General features: G+C 44.3%; 1 protein-coding gene across 2 annotated transcripts; it reads left to right on the top strand.

Annotated features, from left to right (window-relative positions):
• The first annotated feature begins 635 nt into the window (after positions 1-635).
• LOC144155333 (transmembrane protein 170A) lies at positions 636-20,484 on the top strand. 2 transcript variants are annotated; one of them, XM_077686693.1, is made up of 5 exons: positions 636-950; positions 5,138-5,227; positions 7,981-8,133; positions 8,752-8,922; positions 13,038-20,484. In XM_077686693.1, the coding sequence occupies exons 3-5, from the start codon at positions 8,040-8,042 to the stop codon at positions 13,166-13,168; spliced, it is 396 nt and encodes a 131-aa protein (XP_077542819.1). In that variant the 5' UTR covers positions 636-950; positions 5,138-5,227; positions 7,981-8,039; the 3' UTR covers positions 13,169-20,484. The 2 variants fall into 2 exon arrangements, with proteins under 2 accessions (XP_077542819.1, XP_077542818.1); XM_077686692.1 differs by lacking the exon at positions 5,138-5,227.
• The last annotated feature ends 25 nt before the right edge of the window (positions 20,485-20,509 follow it).

The following is a 20,509-nucleotide window of genomic DNA, read 5'->3' as shown; positions in this document are numbered from 1 at the left end:
TGCATTTCGATGCAAGCCCAAACATTTGTAGAGCACCCAAATATTCAGCCAAAACCAAATATTTGAAGATATTGAATATTAAGTTCTCGAATCGAATAACAAGAACTACTCAAATGATTTGTATTCAGTTAGGCTGAAAGACCTTTTCGAAGAATCGGTAAAAACACCTCGCGCTTTATAACACTTGCGCACACATGAACATTTTTTTAGTTGTGCTGAGAATGTTCGTCTTTTCGTTGTTTGCCAACGGGCGGTTACGGGTGCCCCGCTCAGTTGACTGTGAAATGCTGCAACACATGCTTCATGTTGAGGTTGCTCATGCGTTTTGCAGCTAACACATCGTAAATTAATATGCTGGCGCACAGAATGACTGTTTTGTCTACGATGAGTAATTATTTCCGAAACGCAAAACCGCAAACGCCGCAAACGGCGTTGACTGTTCTGTGCTGCCGCCTATAAATAAACGCTGTCACAATTTTAACTAATCATTCTTACAATTTGATGCAAAACTTGCATTTTTTATACAAAAATATTTAATTGAATAAGTTTCGGCTTAGTTAGTTGTTGAATGTTATAAGTTTCACTCTTCAAATAGTGCCGGGTATATTTATGTTCTTTTAAATGTAATGGCCAGGGCTTACGGCTACCTATGCCCATCCATACAAGCGCTAGTGTTTCGGTTCCCGAGTATTTCGCTATTATGCGGCTTTCCCGCTGCGATGTGAATCTTTTCAGGGTTATCTGTTCGTTCGGTAGCTATGAAACCTTCGATTAGGATAGAAGCCTATCGGCGAACATTTGTTTCTTAGGCTAAGGTCACCGTATACATTGTTGATACACCCACCGTGGGACTTGGCCGCCCCTCATTTTCCATCGACATTTCAAACTAAGCATCTTCTCTGGCTGTATGAATAATGTACTGAAGCTAATTCTGTTATGCCTTAAAAATGGTAAGTACTTCCTCATTTTTCACTATCTGAAATTGCTGCTTGAACTTTGCGACCGGTCGAGCCAAAATGCTCCGAGTTTCGTTTTCGTAGTAACCTTGTAGGAAATTGGTACAATTTGCGTGATCCGCTGCCTGTGTGGTCTTTCTGTTACATAAGGAAGCGATACCATTTATTTCAGTCGACTTGTTTCTTGCCTGATGGCGCCTAGCAACGCAGCGGCCCGAACGTTGTGAAAACTAATTATGCAGCGGATCTTTTCGCATGCGCTTGCCAGTGGATATTGGTCGGGACACATGCCGGAAAGTTTCTGCTTTTTGCTGCACATAGCGGTAACACGTGAGCGATAGCGCGAGTAACGATATCTCTTGCCCTTGGAGCATCAGCCTGGCAATCGGTCTAAAAATTTCCCATAATAAGTCGCCTATTTTGTTTGCAGCTGTGACCTTTGTAATTTATCACCAGGCTAACGGCGATCTTTGCCCATAGCGTTGTAACTGGTCGCGTGTTGAATGTAGAATTTGAGGGGATATGCTGTTGCTGTATTGGGAAATAGTTGCGCTGCATTCCGAATTGACATTTTGAGGCCCAACAGAAAGACCGTGCTATTCAGTCGGTGTCGTAACGATAGCTGGGAAGTGAATCACGAAGGCGGCGACTGTTGAGTCAGACCGTAAAGCAGGGTTTTAAATTTCTGAAAGGTTTTGGCTGTAGCACCTTGTGTTTTGCGCTGCTTTCGGAGCGCGTGAGCACAAAGCTTTGAGGGGACGTCATCAATGAGCAGCAGCGAAAACTTTTCCTTGAGATGGGTTACTCGAACGAACCAGCGCCACTTGTTTCCTAGTCATTGCGGAAAACGCGGCGTGAACTGTTGAGCTCATCGCATGGGAGAAGTGTGCTTTGTCGAGAGTCAGTGTGTTGCTGTGCAAACATATGATGTAAAAGAACAAGAGAATATGTCATCTTGACCGTACACACATGAAGAAAAGTAGTGCACCGGAGTACTTTAAATATTAAAATGTCACGCGTGCATTTCTTGAATGTTTCTTTTGGTTGAAATTTAAAAAAAGAGGGGGGGGGGGCTTGTGCCAGAACCGTAGCCTAATTATTACATCAACAGTGCAGAATTTTGGGTGGATGGTACTATTGTGATAAATTGAAATACAAACAGTGGAGATTTGTGACCAAGGCTTCCGTGTGGGAGCCAAAACGTTAATTTCCTTTCAACTCAACAAACTTGTGGTCGGCGTCCTTGTCTTCATCTAAATGCATCCCGACCAGACGGGCTTCCGTCACACCCTTGACTTAAACAGTGGAGCGCATGGCTTTCAGTACATGCCGCGCATCCTGGCGATGGGCTGAACATGCGCAGTGCGAACAAGTTACGAGAGTTCGTGACCAACCTTGATATGGACAGACCATCGCATTGCAATCGTTTGTTGGGCGCTCTGCACAAAATAATAAAGGAATGTAGCTGCATGCGCCGTTTTCACTCATTGCAGCAACAAAGTGAGATAGCGCTTGTGTGAGCGGGCACTGAACGCAGTGGGAAGACAAACCAAAACGCTCACACGCCGAACAACGGTGTTTCCATATCAACGTTGGACACAAACTCGCGTAACTTGTTCGCACTGTGCACACGTGACCAGTCGCCAGGATGTGCGGCATGTACTGAAAGACATGCACTCTGTTGTTCGTATTTCAATTTATCACGATAGTACATTATTTCAAACGTGTGAAAACAGCGCATGGGTGGGATGAAGGAAACGGCAGGACCAGCACTTCATCCTGTCTGTGAGTTGTTTTCGCAAGTCCGTTATTACCTATCGCTCTTGTGTTACTGCATGTTCTCACATGCCACTACAGACTGTAAGTGCTTCTAAAGTCAATTCTAGTTTTAAAGTTGAAGTTGACTGTAAGTGCTTCTGTAGCATCCGATAAGAGCTCTCAGAATGGTGGCCTCTAATGTGCTGATTATACATGGAAGCCGACTAGTAAGTCCACCGAGGGCATTCAGGAATGCCATTGCCAGCTGTGGCCAGTGTCTCTTCGGGCAATTTTCCTGGAAGTGCCTCTGCAAAAGATGTAACATTAAAGACAACGCATTACTGTAAACCCTTTGTTTGGGACATGAATTTGGCAGCCAGTATTGGATCTTTTGTGATCAAGACAGAACGCTGAACGTCGAAATGAACGAGCCGCCAGTGCACGGGTTATGCAGCGACAATGCAACAAAGGCAGTCAGCACTTCTTTCTCTAGTTTTTGCTCTTGTTCCTTCCATGTGCTGTTTTTCCTTGCTGGGCTGGTGTGCATCAACCGCCCCAGATTTGTTATTCTAGAGCATTGGCTTAATAAGCAATCAGCCCCTCGAAGTAGAATGAAATTAGTTCAGCTGTCCAGTTTACGCACGAGCATGCAGCAGTCAGTTTTATTCTCCAGTATAATTGATATTTAAAATGCTGTGAACAACTTAATCCTTACGAGCTTAACATGTTTTCTAATTAGGCCAAAGTTTAGCACATTCAGCGCAGTGTGAACCATTGGGGCCCCATGCCATGCTGAGTGTGTTAATCTCCTGCCTGACCTGAACGATTTCAGCGCAGAATGGCAGCATGAATGAAATCTTGAGCAGGGAACGTGCTAAGGTTCAGAATGTTTCCAGGCTCCAGATTTTTGAATGCATAAAAATGAAACAAAGCTGAATGTAGGTTCATCAGGAACTAACTAGTGTGAGAAAAGTCTGCCTAGCTGTTCATTTGAGCACAGCGCTGCCCCTTCTTTGTTCCTGCACCAGTGCACATTTGCAAACACTTCTGTGAGCTGGCATGATGAGGCCATCACGCACATCATGGCTTGTCGGCATGTAAGTGGGTCTCTAGAGCTGCTAGGTGCATAATGCACGGATTCACATTGAGTTCTAATAACATTTTGAGGCATTATTCTACTTCAATTGTATGGTTCCTGCAAACGTTGGTCCAAGCAAACTACATAATGTGCGGGCGAAGCGGTTGTGCAGCCACTATTTTATTTCAGGTGGGGATCAGTATCCCTGAGGGGGACGGGAGGGTATTTGAACCACCCAATTCACTCTGCCTTCCCCCTCAAATCCTTCACCCGCGTATGCCAATGTGTTGAAGCAACTCGATGGAAATTTTTATGCATTCAGACTGAAGCTCATGGGGCACCTAAACTGCTTATAGCCAATTTTTCATGTACAGTAGACAACTCAAAGGTTATGTGAACTGAATTCTCATAAATATTTAACCGTATATAGTGGTTATGCTGTTCAGAATGTAATTCAGGTTTCTGGATCTTGATTAATGGCAACTCCCTAACCAAATTTCTCGCATGGTAGGTAATTTGTGGTGCCAGTGCTATTGTATGAGTATTAATGTGCAGAATCCAGGCAGAAATAAGGCATGACTCATATGTGCACCCAGAACATTGAAAAATTTGCTGTATTTTCTGCCTTTAGGTCAGGACATTGCTTGATCAAAAATCCTTTGCTTTTGGTTTCAGTCTTCGGAATACGCTTGATAATTCCCGGAATGTTACAAACCCGCTACCCTTGCATGTAGCATCATTTCATTCGTAGATGACAACAGCTTTTCAAACCCTTTACGTGCATCATGAAGCAGCATTGAAATTTTTACTCATACAGGCATTTAAATATACCTAATGAACCATTGCAAATATAGTGCTTTTTTAATAGCTGCGATAGTGGAGGATTTTATTCACGAAAGGAATTTAAAATTTTCTCTTTTCGTAAGCCAAACATTAGAGTCCTTCACGGGGTGGTTTTGGGCTTTCTCTGTAGGCAATAGGCCAGGTGGACTGTAACGATACATAGCATATATACCAGTGGCACTTCTCTGGTATATCTCAGGCCTCATCTGCTGCAGTGGCTGGGCTTAGAGTGAAGAAGTCCTGGCCCATACAGTGCTCTTATGGAGATAGGTGTAAATGATGTACACAGACCTAGGAATTGTTGCTTTTGATTTAATTTCGCACTCATTTTGAAGCCTCTTACACCATAAGCTATTGCTGCTGTAACTGGAGCATGATAGATCTGCAGGTAGATTAAAAAGGTGGTGGAGAGCTACATTTTTGATCGGTGGGAGTTGCTGCACTGGGTGGTGGCGTAGCACAAGTTGCCTGTATGTAGGTGATGTTTTGCTTCTCTTTTAAGGAGGTGCCCTGTGCACGCACAGCGAACACCAGGTTGCAGGGCAGTTCATTTACCGGTGCTGTAGTTTACTTTCACCCAAACACGCACATGGTGAGATTCCGAGACTTCGTACTCTGAGTAAAGTGTGTAATATCATGCCGCGGGCAGCTGGAGGTCGGCTTGTGCTTGGTTAGAGTTCGCATTTGTTTCACATTATTTGCCCATAGTGCAGGTTGAGCCGATGAGAGTGGCCATCATAGACGTTCTGGCCAACGTTTGTGAAGACCACCTTGTTGGACTGTATAGCCATTGCATTCAGTGGGCAGTGTTCAGCTAGCCTTGATATGCTGTAGCTTGGGTTGATGTGTTTGCATCACCACATCAAAAGTCGCAAGGGGGCTTCATAAATTGTGTGTCATAATTATTATTTTGCACGAATGCATGTTCTATGAACAAGGAAGCTTCGTTTAAATGAATTTCAAGAGGCTTCAAAATGCAGCTTGTTACAGCAATCAGCTAATTGGATTAGCCACTTCTGCTGAACGACGTGTGGATCACAGTCATTGGCATTTAACATTGAATTTCTTCTAAATAAGCTATCTACACTTGAAATAGATGTTATAACTGCATTGATTCGTATCCATTTTTTTTTTTATCTGGGGCAAACCTCCATCTGTAAAGTCACCTGTCAAACTTTTTCTTGTTTCTGTGTATCATCTCATATATTGTTTGTATTTTTTTTATGTATTACATTGATATCGGGACATGGCTAGCTTATTGCAGGGCACAAGTGTTCTGCTTTAACTGCTAGGCACGTTTCTATACACTGCACCGTGTTTGCTGTTCCAGTTTTCTGTACTTTTATTGCATTACTCCAGTTGATATTGCTTATTTTGTTTTTGTATTATAGGTAGTTTTTGATCATTAAAAAACTTATCTATTTTGATGGCAGCCTGGAAAAATTTCTTGCCAAAAAGAGCTCCGAAGTCGTAACTACAGGCCTCCGAGTAAATTAGGAGACACCCTCAAGGCAGGCTCCAGCAAGAGCTCTACTGATGTTATTAATTTTGCTAGACACTTGGCCTAAAATAATTGTCACTGTGGTGAGAGTTCGAGAAACTTAAAGGCAGACACAAGAACAACAAACTGTTCTTTCTATAAATGTACATATGTACGACAAAAAGTGGTAAAAATGGGGGGTTGTAAGTGGAAGGACCAACGTGACTACTCTGGCGGTCTGTCTACTGTTCATATTTTTTACACCTTATCCTAGGGGGCAGCAGCTTGGTGCTTTGTCAGTGTGCAAGTGGTGCTTGATCTCCATTTTGTGCTGTGCATTTTTAAATTGCAGAAAAAATGAAAGGGAAAAGGAAGAGGTAAATGCCAGCTTTAATTATTGTTTCTGAACAAATAAAGCACCGTTTGTCGCTGAACAAAGCTGAAGGGAGCTATGAAGTGTGTGTGATTTTTCATTAAAAACAAATGCTATTCAACGTTTAGTGTCCTTTTAAAGCCCGTTTGCAGTTGTCTTCGTGGTCTTTTGGATGTTTTAGATTGGGCTTTGCAATGGCTTCAGCTGAAAGTCCTTGAGTCTGTTTGCAGTTGCGTGGCTTTACTGTGACAGTACAAATACTCTGGATTCGTTAGCATCTCAGGTTATTGAACTTCGTTTAGAGGAGAGCTTGCTTGATAACTGGCCACCTGCTTCCATACTTTGTTGCTCATGTTATGCGAGTGCATAGACTCTTTTAAGGAAGGTTGTACAATTGGACTTAATGAAACTAGGGATTTAACGGTTTCCAGCCAGTTGTGACCATCCATTTATAGCTTTAGGTAACGTGACTTCTAATGTTGTTCTTGATGGTTTTAGTGTTCTTTTTGTTAGTTTTTACGACTTTTTTATTTGTAATGAAGGTGTACTTAAACTGCACTCTATTATAAGTCTTGGTGTTATATATCTGCAGAATAATCGACATTTGAGTTGCTACTGCTTGAACATGTTGAAGGGCAGTGCGGAAGACAAATACACGAGGAAGAAGATACACAAAACGCCACTTACAGGCAGACAGGCATTATGTATCTGCCTCTTCCCATATCTATCTCCATGTAGATAGATAACTGGATGGGGCGACGAGGTAAGAAAATTCAGCAGGCAAGAAGTGGATTCGAGCAGCGTAGGATGGGGGCAGTTGAGAGTTCATGGGAGAGGCCTTCCTCTTTCAGGGCATATAAATAGGCTGATGATAATGATGATCTGCCTTTACACCTTAGGTAATCTGCGCATTTTTTCTTGCGTAGTGCTTCCACCTTTTATTGCCCTGTCATTTATTTTTACTGATGTAGGTTATTTACTCACTCGATCACATGATGGAGCAACCAAATTACCCCCATTAGAATGTCCATGCGTTAATCAGAAATTGCATTGATTGTTGAGTTGTGTGGGTGGGTTGGAATGTGAAATCTTCAAAATTTCTTTTTACCGACGGCTGTGTCTAGTTCGTGCAAGTTTTGTTTTCTCATCAGGCACTTTAACCTTTAAGACCCACCAAAAAGCCAGCCGTACTAATGTGCTTTGCGCAAGAGCTCTATATATAATTATTTATTTTGTGTGTGGAAGGTATTGTGAGTATTTCCAGTAAAATTAAGGAAAGGTACTGGTTTATTAAAGCAATAAAAGTGACAAATGAGGGTGTGCACAGTGCATTGTATACAACAATACGTATTTGTGTAGTATTTGCGTGAACATAAAGTGAGCAAGTTCACTTATTATGGCAAGAAGCTTTTTTGCACGATAGGTCTCTTTCTTTGTAAATGGCGGCACATGTCATGTTTCATTGAAATTTTGCTTGGTGTCTTTTGTGCAGATTTTTACTCTTCTTGAGGGGGCCCCTGGCACAGCCCCAGTGCGAAGCAAGCACCCCCAATGGCCACGGGAACGGAGTTTGAGACAGCGGACCTAGACTCCGTCATCAATGTCATTGGACTCACGCCAAGTGATCCCCTCGACACCTTTGTGGGTGTGTGACTCCTAGCTCATCTCACTTCATTACCTGCTGTCCTGTACGCAACATTGAAGACCAGAGCATTTGTTCTGTCTCAGGGGGGACACTTTGTGGACTTTCACAAGTGATGGGAGGCCCCACGTAGAATGGGGGATGGGGTCATTTTGGCATGGGGGATATTATCAAAAAAGTCCCCTCTTCTTCTTGAAAGTCACTCGTACACTTGTTCTATGCATGTCTTTTGTGCGGTTGGCCCTTTTGCACTGTTTTAGTCTTGTGAAAAAAATCTGGAGAAACTGAATAGAGGTATCTGCTGCAATGCAAAGCTCGGAGTCAGACATACTTCTTAGTCTGGTCAGGTGTGCATCACATTCTGGTAAGAAGAAGGCAACAAGGGCTCCATGAGGCGTCGTCATAGATGCCCATTTTGGAACCACTGTTCTAGGGTATGGGCAGCAGCACTGCATTGTGCCAAGAATCGTACATCTCTTTATCACAGATTTTGATGTCTGGCTGGGTGCAAGCCCAGATTTTTCCGCATGTACATATGCCTCAGCAGTATGCTTGGTAGAAGCTAATGAGCTGGGTACTGTGTTGGTGCCTGAAGGGGGAGGACCTGTGGTTGTGCTGCAGAGATCTGGTACCAGGTGTTCCTGTGGGCCCTCTTCTCGTCCCTGTTTGTGCACCTGGTGGCTGCAGTGGTGGCCTTCAGCATGCTGAGGAAGCAGCACATTGGCCGCTTTAGCCCCCTCTTCATACTGCTCATGGGCCTGGTGGCACCACTCACAGGAGGCGCCCTCTCAAGTGAGCTCAGCAGCTTGGCCCCCTACCCCCACACCCTGCAATCTTGTTTTTGGTGAAGCTGTTTGCGTCACTTTCTGATTTCAATCCTAATTTTTTAGCTAAAAATTTTGCATGCATCATTTCATCTGCCTGTAGTGGACTTGTTGTCTGAACCATGGATGTGCCGGGGTCCTTGTGGGCTAGTGGAAGTTATGGGGGACCCCATGGGGGTGGGTGACAGAGAGGATGTTATGTGACATACTATTACAGCAGTTTACCCCTGAGCCTGTACCTGCTTGTTTACTTGTCTTTTTTTTTTTTTTAATATAGTGGGGTCCTAAAACTCATTTTGAACATGGTCAATAACGTTATGTTGTAAGGCCAATTTATTTGCACACTTTTGTCTCGCTTAAACTTCAGACCCTAGTTGGAGGAATGTATGTTCATTTTCTTTCAAGTGTCTTTAGACTTGCTGTGTCATTCATGGTTGAGACAGGGACCCATCAGAAGATGTGCTGAAGTAAAGGAAACTGTGCTGACGCAGCACTGCCGTGCATGCACGAAATATTATTGTCTTTTATGAGGGGCTTTTTTTAGGCACGAAAGGCGTGTTTACATTCCGACATAGTGCCTGCGCATGGCATGGCCACATTACGTTGGCAAGTGCAGGTGCAAAGTCTTATAACTGCCAACATGTTTGTACGGCCGGGCTAGAGCGGAGGTGCGTGCTCTGTTGATACTGCCTTCGCACTGGTGAGGAGAACAACGCAGACCGGTCTTGGTGTACAGTTCCATCGCTCTCTGCGTGGGGGCTACGCGAGCCTACCCTTGCCTGGCCCTTGCGCCCTTATATCTGCAGGCTGCTCCCCACACGTGGGCTGCTTTCGCAGCATTCATGTTTGTGTGATTTAACAGCGATCCTATCGAAGAGAATTTGGTAGCTCTTATATTATTGCGGGGCAAACAGCATGCTGATCGCCACTGGCCTATTGGTTACAATTTCAGAGGACTTAAATAAGACGAAAGAATGTTTTGCTGCTACAGCGTTGTTAGTGACATGCTCTCACTTGCCTAACATTGGTGGTTAAATAGCGAAGCTGGTAGCTGGTTTCGGATGTGAATCTTGTGCCAGGCTCTTGGCGGCGAGCTACAAAGATGAGCTGCCACACGCGCTTTTGAGAGGCCAGGGAATTTAAGTGGGCTTGTCTACCAAAGGTCATAGTATCTCGCTCTTTTAGATAGGATACTCACCTTTTTCGAGATAGTAGCAATGCACATGCAAAGCCAAACAAATGTTTTTGAAGTGCTACAACTGTAAACGTTACCATCAACACACGCCTGTGTTGAGCTGCCCTCAAGTTGGCAGCAGTCATAAAAGATGGTCAGGAAGTTTTATTGCTGAGAGATTTCTCAGAATTTCTCTTATTTACTTCTCCACTCGAGTCACCGGACAAAAATGAGTGTTTGCTACACCTGCAAGCCGTCGAAAATGCCCTTCATACGATGAAGATGACCCTCAAATTCTTGGAATCGTGTGTTTTTACGAAAAATAAAAGTAATGTGATCGTTTCAGTAACGTCGAAGAGGATTTTTTTGCGTTTGTGCACAAAACTGAGGAATTATTTTTTCCTGTAGAAATGAAAAGTTAAACATATCACTGCTTAAAGATTGGGGGAGGAGAAATAATGGGGTTTAATGATTCTAATGAGGTTTGTCCAGCTGAAATCCTAACGTGTTGCGCCAGGGGAAAATATTACGAGTGAAGAAAAAGGTGGGATGAACAGATTTGACTACTGGAGAGCTGTGTAGTTGACAGATATAGAGCATTACACAGCCCAGTCTGCAGGAAGAGAAATAGGAAAAACTGCTTTGAGTTTCATTGCTGAAGTCAATAAATAAAAATTCCATTGCGACAATTGTGCTTTATACAGTTTGATAGAATGCACTGTGCAATTCTCCTGTTTTATGCACTGAAGAGACATGACTTATTGTTCCACGTTAGGTTTCGCATTACAGTTGGCACAATGCTTTAGCTTCTCGCCAAATATGTTTCCTCCCGGTTTGACCCCTTCAGTGCGCATACACGCGTGTCAATGGGAAGCATTTTTGAATGTTTTAAATACTTCTCAACAGCCACTGTAAAAATTGTAAGCCATGATAACCTATGACACTTGTAGAAATGTTTCTCAACAGCCACTGTAAAAATTGTAAGCCGTGATAACCTATGACATTCATAGGACATTGCTCCGAACTTACTTTTGAGCAACGCACTACAACCATGTAGACGCACCTGAAACGTTTCGAGATGGATCACCCGTCCACTGTGAGCGAAATCAGCAAATAGCGTAGAACACTTGGGCGAGTAGAAATATGCCAAGGATGGTTAGCGCAAACGAAACATCAGGCAAAAAGAGTCTGCGGTCGTCTGCTATGGGGATGGCACAGCGCCTGTGTCATCCCCACGCTTCTTTTCTTGTTTCGTTTGCGCTGGCCATCATGAGAAATGGGCAAAATTTAAGTGCACATCTGTTGCTCACGGTGGCGGCACCTGAGATCTTGCAAGAAATAAGAAGAGCAGCACACAGCTTGTCCACGGAAGGGGAAACGCGCGCATCAGAAGGGTAGGACCGCATCGCTGGCTCCTCGCAGCGGCCGCAGTCAGGCACTAGCCCTCTTGCGAAGGCCGCACAAATGCGCGCGCGCCTCCGCTCTAGCCTGGCCAAGCGTGTTTGGTGGCAGTTGGCACACTTTGACTGTATGGGTGTCGAGATAGGACTTGCCTTTATTCAGCGCAGCCCACGCTGAACACATCGATCTACGTATTTACTCGCGTAATGAACCCACCTTTTTTCCAGAAAATTCGGCATGAATTTGGGGGGAGGGTTCATTTTGCGGGAAAAAATTGCAACAGATGTTTTTAAAGTTGAAATTCCACACAATAAAGTTGATAAGAGAAGCGCGGCAGAGCCTTACCGTTTCCGTAAAAACACCTGGGTGATTATGTAATGGAATTTCTTTTTTATTCTGAACATGCCAGTGGCCCCCTACTCGCCATGGAGCTGTCCTCCTCACTGAAGTCGCTTGCGGCTTCGCATTCGTAGTCGGCCCACAGCGCACAGTCTTCCGGCCCGTCAAGGCACTCCGAAACTTTTTTTCTCACACCCGAAACTTCCCTTTTTTGGGCCCACGAAACACACGACGATCCTTGTTCACTGACCAAAAACCTTGTTTGCGCCCATAGCGTACACGCAGTGGGTCAACACTGAAATGCTGCCCAGCCGTGCGGTTTCCATGCGCATCAACGCATGCTCCACCACCTTCAGTTTAAAACCGTCTGTGCAGCTCATGTACTGGCCCATCGCACGGTGCGCACCAGGAGCACAAAAAAAGGTCGGAACACAGCTGAACAACAACACCACGGATCGTCATGGCGAAGTCGCAGAACAGCAAGAGCAGGGGAGTGCGGAGTACGCTTAGTGCTTTGTTCGCACGCCGCCAAAACCAGCCCGAACGGCAAAGAGCAGGGAAGGAGTGTGGAGTGCGTTTTGTGCTTTGTTCGCAAGCCGCAATGTTTTTATGGCGCAAGGTTTTTGTGTTCAGCAGGTGGCGCACCGCTAGCGCGCAGTTTTTAAATTGTGAGCCACAGCATTTCCACTCACATCTCCGGCTAGTGTTGAGATTTCTTTTTGTTGGAATGCGTTTTTTTTTTTTTTTTTTAGCATTTATGCGTCTACTGTGGCGGGATACCAAGTTACTGCGATCGTCTACAGCATCAGCAACCATGCTGAGATGAAAACATATCTCCGCTGCATTTTTTATTAAAAGTGACAAAAAAGTAAATTCTCAAGAATAAAAGTGGGGGGAGGGTTCATTATGCGAGTAAATATGGTAGTGCCCCAAAGTGCACCGGGCCAGCCCTTCCGGACTGGACTGATTGCGTGCCTGATTGCATGCCTTTGGAGTGCTAATTGCAGAACCTTCTGCGCATGCTTCAGCTGGGGCCACTCCAGCTGGGCTAGCTGGAGTTTAGAGGGGTGGCATTGTTCATGGCGCAGTCTAGCCGATGTGCGATTGCTGCCCATGCCACCACCTTATGTGGTGCTCCCTCCTTGCCCCCCCTCCGTGACCCCGTGCAGGTGCCGTGATAGCGGGTGTGTACCGGGCAGCTCGATTTCACATGATGCCCTTCTACGCACTGGTCTGGGGCTGTGGACAGACTGTGTTTGCGGTGGTCATGTCCTACACCCGAGTGCTGGCTACCCTCTGACCGTGCTGTGCCCCAAGCTGCTGGACATGCCGCCACCCCCGAGTGCCAGTGTCGTGCGCCTCAGAGGAGACTGGTGTGGCCCCCCGCACCCCGTGCGGCCTACTCCTTGGCCCAGCTATGCAGCCCCACCTTTCACCTGACCAAAGCCTTCATCTGCTTGCCCGGTTGTCTGTTCGTGGGTCCCACTTCAGTTCGCCAAACTACAGCCTGTGTCGCTGCTGGTCAGGGCCAGTTGACACAGTCCTGTGGCTCTTGGTCCGTGGCGTTGTTGCCATTGCCATCACTTTAGCATGATGTTCGGTTCAAGGAATGCTTTCTTTTTTTTGCTGCTTTTTTTTCTCTGCGTCTTCAAAGAAAATCTTAAGTTCAGTGCTCTCCTACAGTGTTGAAGGCAAGACTCTGCACGCGTGTGAGAGAGTGCTAGGACAGCAGCAGATGTAAGAGCTGCTGTACAATTCTTTAATCAGCACATCCCCCGCTTGGCGTGTTTTCTGGAAACCCCTGCAAGGCACTCCCAAGGGCCCGAAAGGCTCAGCAAATGCGGGCACTTCTATGCCTGTGGCGTGATACACTGTGGGTTGCACACTGATGAGTTGTCGCACGCCCAATTTCGTTCATTCCCTGCAGAGGAGAGCAGCATTAGTAGTCAGTTTTTGTGTGAGTGTTTAGACAGACAGTATTACTTGTGGCTGGGTTTGCACCAACATGGCTGAGTGCTGGCACAGATAGGGGTGAGAGGTTTTGGGATTCTGGACTCGTCACACGGGCAGCCCTGGCTGCACCCCAACAGGCCCAGGGAGTTTGCCTGAATTGCCGCAAGGTCTTGAGGTCTCCACTGTCCTCAGTTGGCAAATATGACCCACTATGTGGTGTTGCTGCCGCTCATTTACGTTTTATTGTTTATAGTCACGTCAACTTGTCTTTTACAATTTGCTTTTTACCCATTTTTACCTGTGTTTGATGAAAATGGTCATAGCACTGGTGCGTCCGCATCGTCTCCAGCAACTGCGTCGTAACATATACATTTTTTTTATAAGCCTTTTTGTGATGAAATTTTGACAGCCTTACAAAAGGCACAGAGTCAATATATATTACAAATGGTGTAGGTTGGTCTGTTGTGGTGTGCACGAGAACAAAAATTGCGTATTTTGTCAAATTCAGTACATTGTTCTGCTTACATTGCCAAGAATAATATTGCTTTCATGTCGGTGGTTTCGTAAAGGCCACGCGGCTTTCAAGGTTGTAGTGGTTTCTGTGAAAAGATTGACGATGTTGCGTTCACGTGCAACCCTCAGTCTATTTGCATAGTCATTTAATTTTACAGACAGGTGCAGTTTAGGTATTGAGACACGTGTTAGCCATTCTATAGCTAGAGAAGTGTTCCACGATGTTCAGGCCCTGAAAAGTGATAGTTCTTCAACACCACATGTCAGTGTCACTATTCCTATGATGCTTTAAATGCCACTAGACAAATGTCAGAGAGAGACCATGAACACATCTTTGCTTCATCCAGAAGATTGCCATGTGAGAATGACAGTCATGCCAATATTATTAATGTTAAGTGCTAAGGCTTGATGTTGGGCTAGTTGGGTACATATTATTCACTCTAAAAACAGCGCAGGGATGAGGACGGAAGAAGTGACGAACTAGAGCACTGATGGACAACTGAAGTACAAAATCGTACTTCAGTTCGGCCGGTGTTCTCCGTATGATGCGTGGCCTACCCATTTTGAAGTAGCTTGCAGCCGGTGTTTGCCATTGCCGCACTGACTCTGCTCCACCCGCACCTCCACTGCCTCTGTCCGTCGTCGTCGCTTGAGCTGTGCTGCACGCATTAGCTCGCTGCACACATGCTTTGCTGTGGAGACTCTTTTTTGCTCCCTCTGATGCACCATTCCCACTACTTGCCAGGTTCAGTACATGTGACAGTGTAGCTACATCATCTATCAGCCGATATCTGTCCCTTGACTTCCAACTCTTCGTCAACCTGGTTTTTTCGTGCAAATGCATGGGGTTGTGCTGGGGTATCTTTCTGCGTACAGAGTACACTGCTGAATTTTCCTTTCAACTAGCCATATAAAGCCTTGTTTTATAAAGGTAGCGATGCATTATCGACTTTCCCACACTTTTTCCAACAATGCCATAGACCTTTGATTGGGTGATGCCGGCGAATGCGTGCAAACGAAAGATGCTTGTGGACTAGTAAAATTAACTAATTCTGGTTAAAATTCAAAATAGTCCTTTCTTCTAGTGATAAAGTACCTGACAAATGGATGTGATACGGAAATTTAAGCTAGACTTGCAAAGGTCTAGTGACAATGCTTGTTAACAGCGCCCTAAAACCCTAGCAGTTGGGGATTTGGGGCCATCTCCGACTGGTTCTTGCAAGAAGGAACTGATCGTTTTCAAAACTGCTATTCCATGAAGTATTGGCCATTCATTTGAGTTTGCGGTCTTGGGAATATTTAGCTGATGTCTTCCAAGAAGCTCTAAGAAATGGCCCATGAACCGAGAATACCTTGGAGTTGTATCAAGTAATGGTGGCCCGCATGGTGTAGATATGTTGCTGATTCCCTACGGAGATTGAGGGGCCTGCGCACCTTACTGCACATTGTCGTCGTATTTGCAGTTTTCGTTTTGACACCGACAGCACTCGGTGCATGAAATTCTTTTTGTTTGTTCCATGTGTTGAACGGCATAAGCCAGCACAATATCCGTAACTGGATCAGTACGTGGCTTTTTCAGTTGCTGAATGCACATTTCTGCATTTTAGCATTTGCTAGTGGATAAATTCTTGACAAAACGGCAAACTTTGGTGGCACCAGTGGCAAGGAACCATTTCGAATGTCCATTTCAAACTGCACAGTTTAATAAGCTGTAAAATTAGTTCCAAGCGGTGCATCAAAAAACCTGTTCTCTTATTGCATTCACCAGGGTTCATAGTACTGGAAAATATAGATTAGAGTTCTGTGACTGGCACTGTTTTGTCTATTGTTCCTCCAAAAATTGCAAACTCTAATTATCTTTGGAACTAATTGATTGACAAAAAATAATGGCATATTTGAAATCAGTGGAGAAAAAGCAGCAAGACTGGCAAGTTTCACAGAGTTTACTTAGAAATTAGAATAGTTTTAAGAATTTAGGGTGCATTCTTTTTATAGCAGTAAGAATAGCTGGATAAACAGTGGAAGTTACAAAAGTACATGCAAACATAGAAGTACCGATGTGTACTGCTGTTGGTACTGCGCACATTATGCTTGTTTTAGCTGCGCAGCACTGCGGAGCTTTGGGGTTAATTGTCGCAGACAACACTGGCTGATTGGCGTCAGAGACGGTGTCTTAAGTGACTATATTTGTTGAGTGAACACCATGTTTCACAAAACGATTTTCTACCTGAACAAGAATAAGCCAGGTACAGATACGGTCAAAAACAAAGCAAAGGCAGAAAACTGCCCGCCACGATATGGTGGTGCCATCTAGGTTGACTAACGGTAAACACAGCTCCACAGCACACCAAGTTTAGCTTGAAGAAATGTCCTGGTGATGTCATTGCAGGCGTCATGAAAACACATGATTTGGCAATAGAATCAAAATTTAACTTAAATTTATTAATTTCTCAGTGAATAAAGTGTCGTTTGCTGCTGGACAAGCACTGGGGGCGCTATAAAACGCGAAATCTTTTGAATAAAACAAATTTGTATATTGTCTGCATGGCCCCTTTAACCATAAGCCAGCTGGGACCAGCTACCATTTTCTCTTGGAAGTCACACTCCTACATGCCTGGCTTCTTATGGCTATGTAGTTGAGCCTTCAGTGGTGGTTTGGCAGTCTCATTCTGGTAGAATTGAAACTTCTCCTCCTTAGAATGCAGCTAGCTATATGTATGACCTGCATGTCTCAAAAACAATGCCAGCTTTCCAGAACATTAGGAAAGTAGCCTGCAGAAATTCGGTTCTATAGCCATCCATTTTTAGTGACTAATTGCAGAAAAGTTGGTGTTGTGCAAAGCTTCCTCAATTAGTCAAATACAGAATGCCAAGCTTGCTGTATGTAAAATGCCATGTTAAAGAAATTGTTTGGGTAGGTTGGTGACAAATGCACCCTTTATTTCAACCTCCTGCATGTGGTTATAGAAATGTTTCGGATAGTATTACTAATTATTACCGGCAGTACACTTCCTTAAAAAAATTGAGACAGAAAAGCATTATGCTTTCACAAAACCTTCCCAGACACAAAACTTTGTGTAAAACCCTGCCTAGGATCACTCCATTGCTATACCCGGGTACAAGTTGAGAACGACAATAGCTCATGTAGTGTATCAATCCGCCGAAGGGACGGACCCGGATGTCGACGCGCACGCGCTTTTTGAAATGAGATTGCGCTTAATGCGCAACATTGTTCTCTTTTTCACACCTAGTCTTTTTTCAGTCGTTGCAGGAATTTAAAAGCAGAGTAAGTGCGAGAAATCATGGAAACGACTCGTGTCATGTTCAAAATACTCGCAGTAAGGCACTTTTTGCTCCACCCGGAGTAACAGCCGGCTGCGGGGATGAGGCGCAGGGGCAGCTTCCGTTGTCGTTCTTAAGTTGTTCCTGAGTACAAGACTATTCATCCTACCAGGTTTCATGAGGTTTAGTTAGTGATATCCCTAATTGTGCTATCTGTTGGACTGCACCTTTGGGCATGGAGTGCCCGTTACTGGCTGCAGTCAAAATGTCACGAGTTATGGCAAATCGGTAATTTGAAATCTGCCCCTGTAATTATGGATTGCTTGGCAATGGCAGCATCATTTCTGTTCGACCAAAAATGTGGGGAGGTATGAGGGGGCCCAATCTTCAGAATGAAGCAAAGTTGTGTGGTGTTTTCACGGTCCCTTTATGACAAGTTTCAGTGCTTGGAAAAACTGTGCTACACAGTTGGAACAAGCCAGTTCCTGTGTATTTTGATAAGATATTGATGCTTGTCCGGGAGCTTTAACTTGCAAAGATACAGAAATTCTGGAAACTGTGTACTAATGCATAAGCATTCTTACCCCGTTTCTCCATTTCACCAACCTTACATTTCCCTGGTGGCATTGAAGGAACGAGTCAACCGAGACAGTGTCATTTTCAAGTTTTTTTTTCTTTTTCTTTAGTTAATCGAGTGAGGGTAGTGGATTAGGTAGACATTTGCAGTTCTGTTACTTCATTTTCAGTTGTGTATAATGTATGTATCTTGCGGTGGACAAGAATTGCCAAATCTGACAGTTTGGCTATCATTCCAGATGGTCAGATATCACTAACAATAGCCAAATTTGGGGGATCTTTCGTCTGTTATCGGTTTCTTGTTGTTGCTGTTACAGTGGTCTACATTTACATTATTATAATGACTAAATGTCCTGACTTTGCAAGTTGTGCATTCTTGTGCAGATACAAGGTGTTACACCGTGTTGGGGCACTCGGACAAGGATGCTTACGCATTGAAATATTCTTTGGCACATTTTTGCATGTTTTAACCCGAGGAACAATGTCAGAGTCATTGATATAAAAGCTCAAACACTTACATGCAGTGTTAGCGAGGTATCCGAGCTTGCAGTTGAATTAAGCCAAAGCCCAGCTAAGGTACAACCATTACTGTAAAGCCATATTGGTGCAAAACTAAGATTGCACAAAAGCTTCAATAAGGCAGGATGGAATGCATGTTGTCAGGTGGAAAATACTTTGTTGCAACGTAATAAGCCGGTGTGCGAGATCTTGCCACACATACTTGTATGGTACGTAATGACGACGTTCTGAAGACGAGTGTTAAAAAGCAACTGTGATGGGTGAAGGTTCTAACGGAAAGTAGTTCCACAGGCCATGCTTGCTTCTTTTTCTTGAATAACTAGGGCAATCAGTTACTGCACATTCTCTTTACAAGGTTGTACTGGGCTGCTGTGCCTTTTTTATTCTCTACATTAGCAAAATCTGCCATGTCATTATTCATTTTTCTTGTTGAGCTTTTCAAAGTCTTAGCAGCTAAAAAGCTTAGGCTGCACTCATTCTACTGCTGGTGTCCATGTGACCTGCATAGAAACTTAAAGGGTTTACGGGTACTGTAAAAGAAGCCCAAAGAAGAACTCTTGCTGTGTCGAGCCCTGATATGCTTTTTCAAGGAAGCCATTTTATTTCTAGGCCCATTTTGGTTGAGCTCATTTTCATTTTTCTTTCTAATCTATCTGTATTGTGTACAAGAGTTCAGAGCTGTCTGACTTTTTGTTTTCTTTTTGAGGGGATTGAAGCCTGAAATGAAATGTAGCTCCAGTGAAAGGGATTCCAAGGGTGCCAATAATTTAATACTCAAATTTTCACACTTGCCCTGAAGCGACAATGGTTAGCACATGTCTCAAACGGCATGCTTCTTTGTTGTTCACCAAGTGTCTGTCCTTCACATTGGAGGGCTGAGCATCAGTGCAATAAGGGTTCCTAGAATGCTTTTCATGTCATTTTGCGTTGAGCTGTGCTAAATTGTGTGGCTGTGGTACTGAGTTCCTTTTGTCAGTGGTGAAGCGAGTCATGGTGGGACCTCATGGCAGGCAAATGGGGAGGTGGCAGCACAGCCTTCAAAGGACCACGGAGGCAAGTTTCTGATTCTGTCGTGATTATCTAATTGTCACTGTGGGGAAACTTATGTTCTAGTTTCATTCAAAATGCAGCTTGAGTGATGCACAAAATTGTGACAAAGTGGAAGGTAACAATGCCCTGCTCGATCTCTTGCCCTAAGGGAATATTTCATGGTACCATATGCAGAAACATTGGTCTGTACTGTCGGCAAACGTGAGAACTTCTGCCGGGTGCCGACGACGGTCTTCCACTACTTTGTTCCTAGCATGTTGAAGATCTAATATTGGTAAAATTGGGGGTATTTGTTACTTCAAAATGTCTACATATAGGCAGAGGAGACGCACTTGGCTTTGTCTGCATGGTCCCTGTAAAGTTGCAGCTTTTAAGCTGCGAGCAATGAACTACAAGGCACGAGAGGTCACAAGGTTACCTGTAATAAAGTGTACAGAGAGCCTCTGTCCTGGGACAAGGCTGGTTTGTAAATTTTGTACATAAGCTACGTTAATAGGCAGAACCGTTCTACCTGTCCAAGCAGGAACACCTAACTTGGCCACGATGGTGTGTGGAGTGTATCTGTTGTGAATAGTGTAAATAGCTGTTGCAGAGGTCAGTGATGTCGTGCGCACACACACAAGAAATGCCCGTGACATAACAATGAATGGACATGAAAGTGGTACAGACTGCTATGGCGTCGTGCTTTATTTTTGTCGAATAAAAAGAACTCAAGAAATGTTGCGGCAGTTGTCTTCCTGGGCTGACT

The sequence above is a fragment of the Haemaphysalis longicornis genome, unplaced genomic scaffold (assembly GCF_048455015.1).
Source record: "Haemaphysalis longicornis isolate Haplotype H1 unplaced genomic scaffold, Haemaphysalis longicornis Haplotype H1 scaffold_1, whole genome shotgun sequence".
Classification (NCBI taxonomy): domain Eukaryota; kingdom Metazoa; phylum Arthropoda; class Arachnida; order Ixodida; family Ixodidae; genus Haemaphysalis; species Haemaphysalis longicornis.
This window is presented reverse-complemented; position numbering and strand designations above follow the sequence as displayed.

Bases quoted from the DNA above. Each gene is read 5' to 3' on its own strand.
- LOC144155333 (XM_077686692.1), top strand. From the start codon at position 8,040: ATGGCCACGGGAACGGAGTTTGAGACAGCGGACCTAGACTCCGTCATC. The intron at 8,134-8,751 runs GTGTGTGACTCC...GTTGTGCTGCAG, and splicing joins TCCCCTCGACACCTTTGTGG to AGATCTGGTACCAGGTGTTC. The intron at 8,923-13,037 runs GTGAGCTCAGCA...GACCCCGTGCAG, and splicing joins CACAGGAGGCGCCCTCTCAA to GTGCCGTGATAGCGGGTGTG.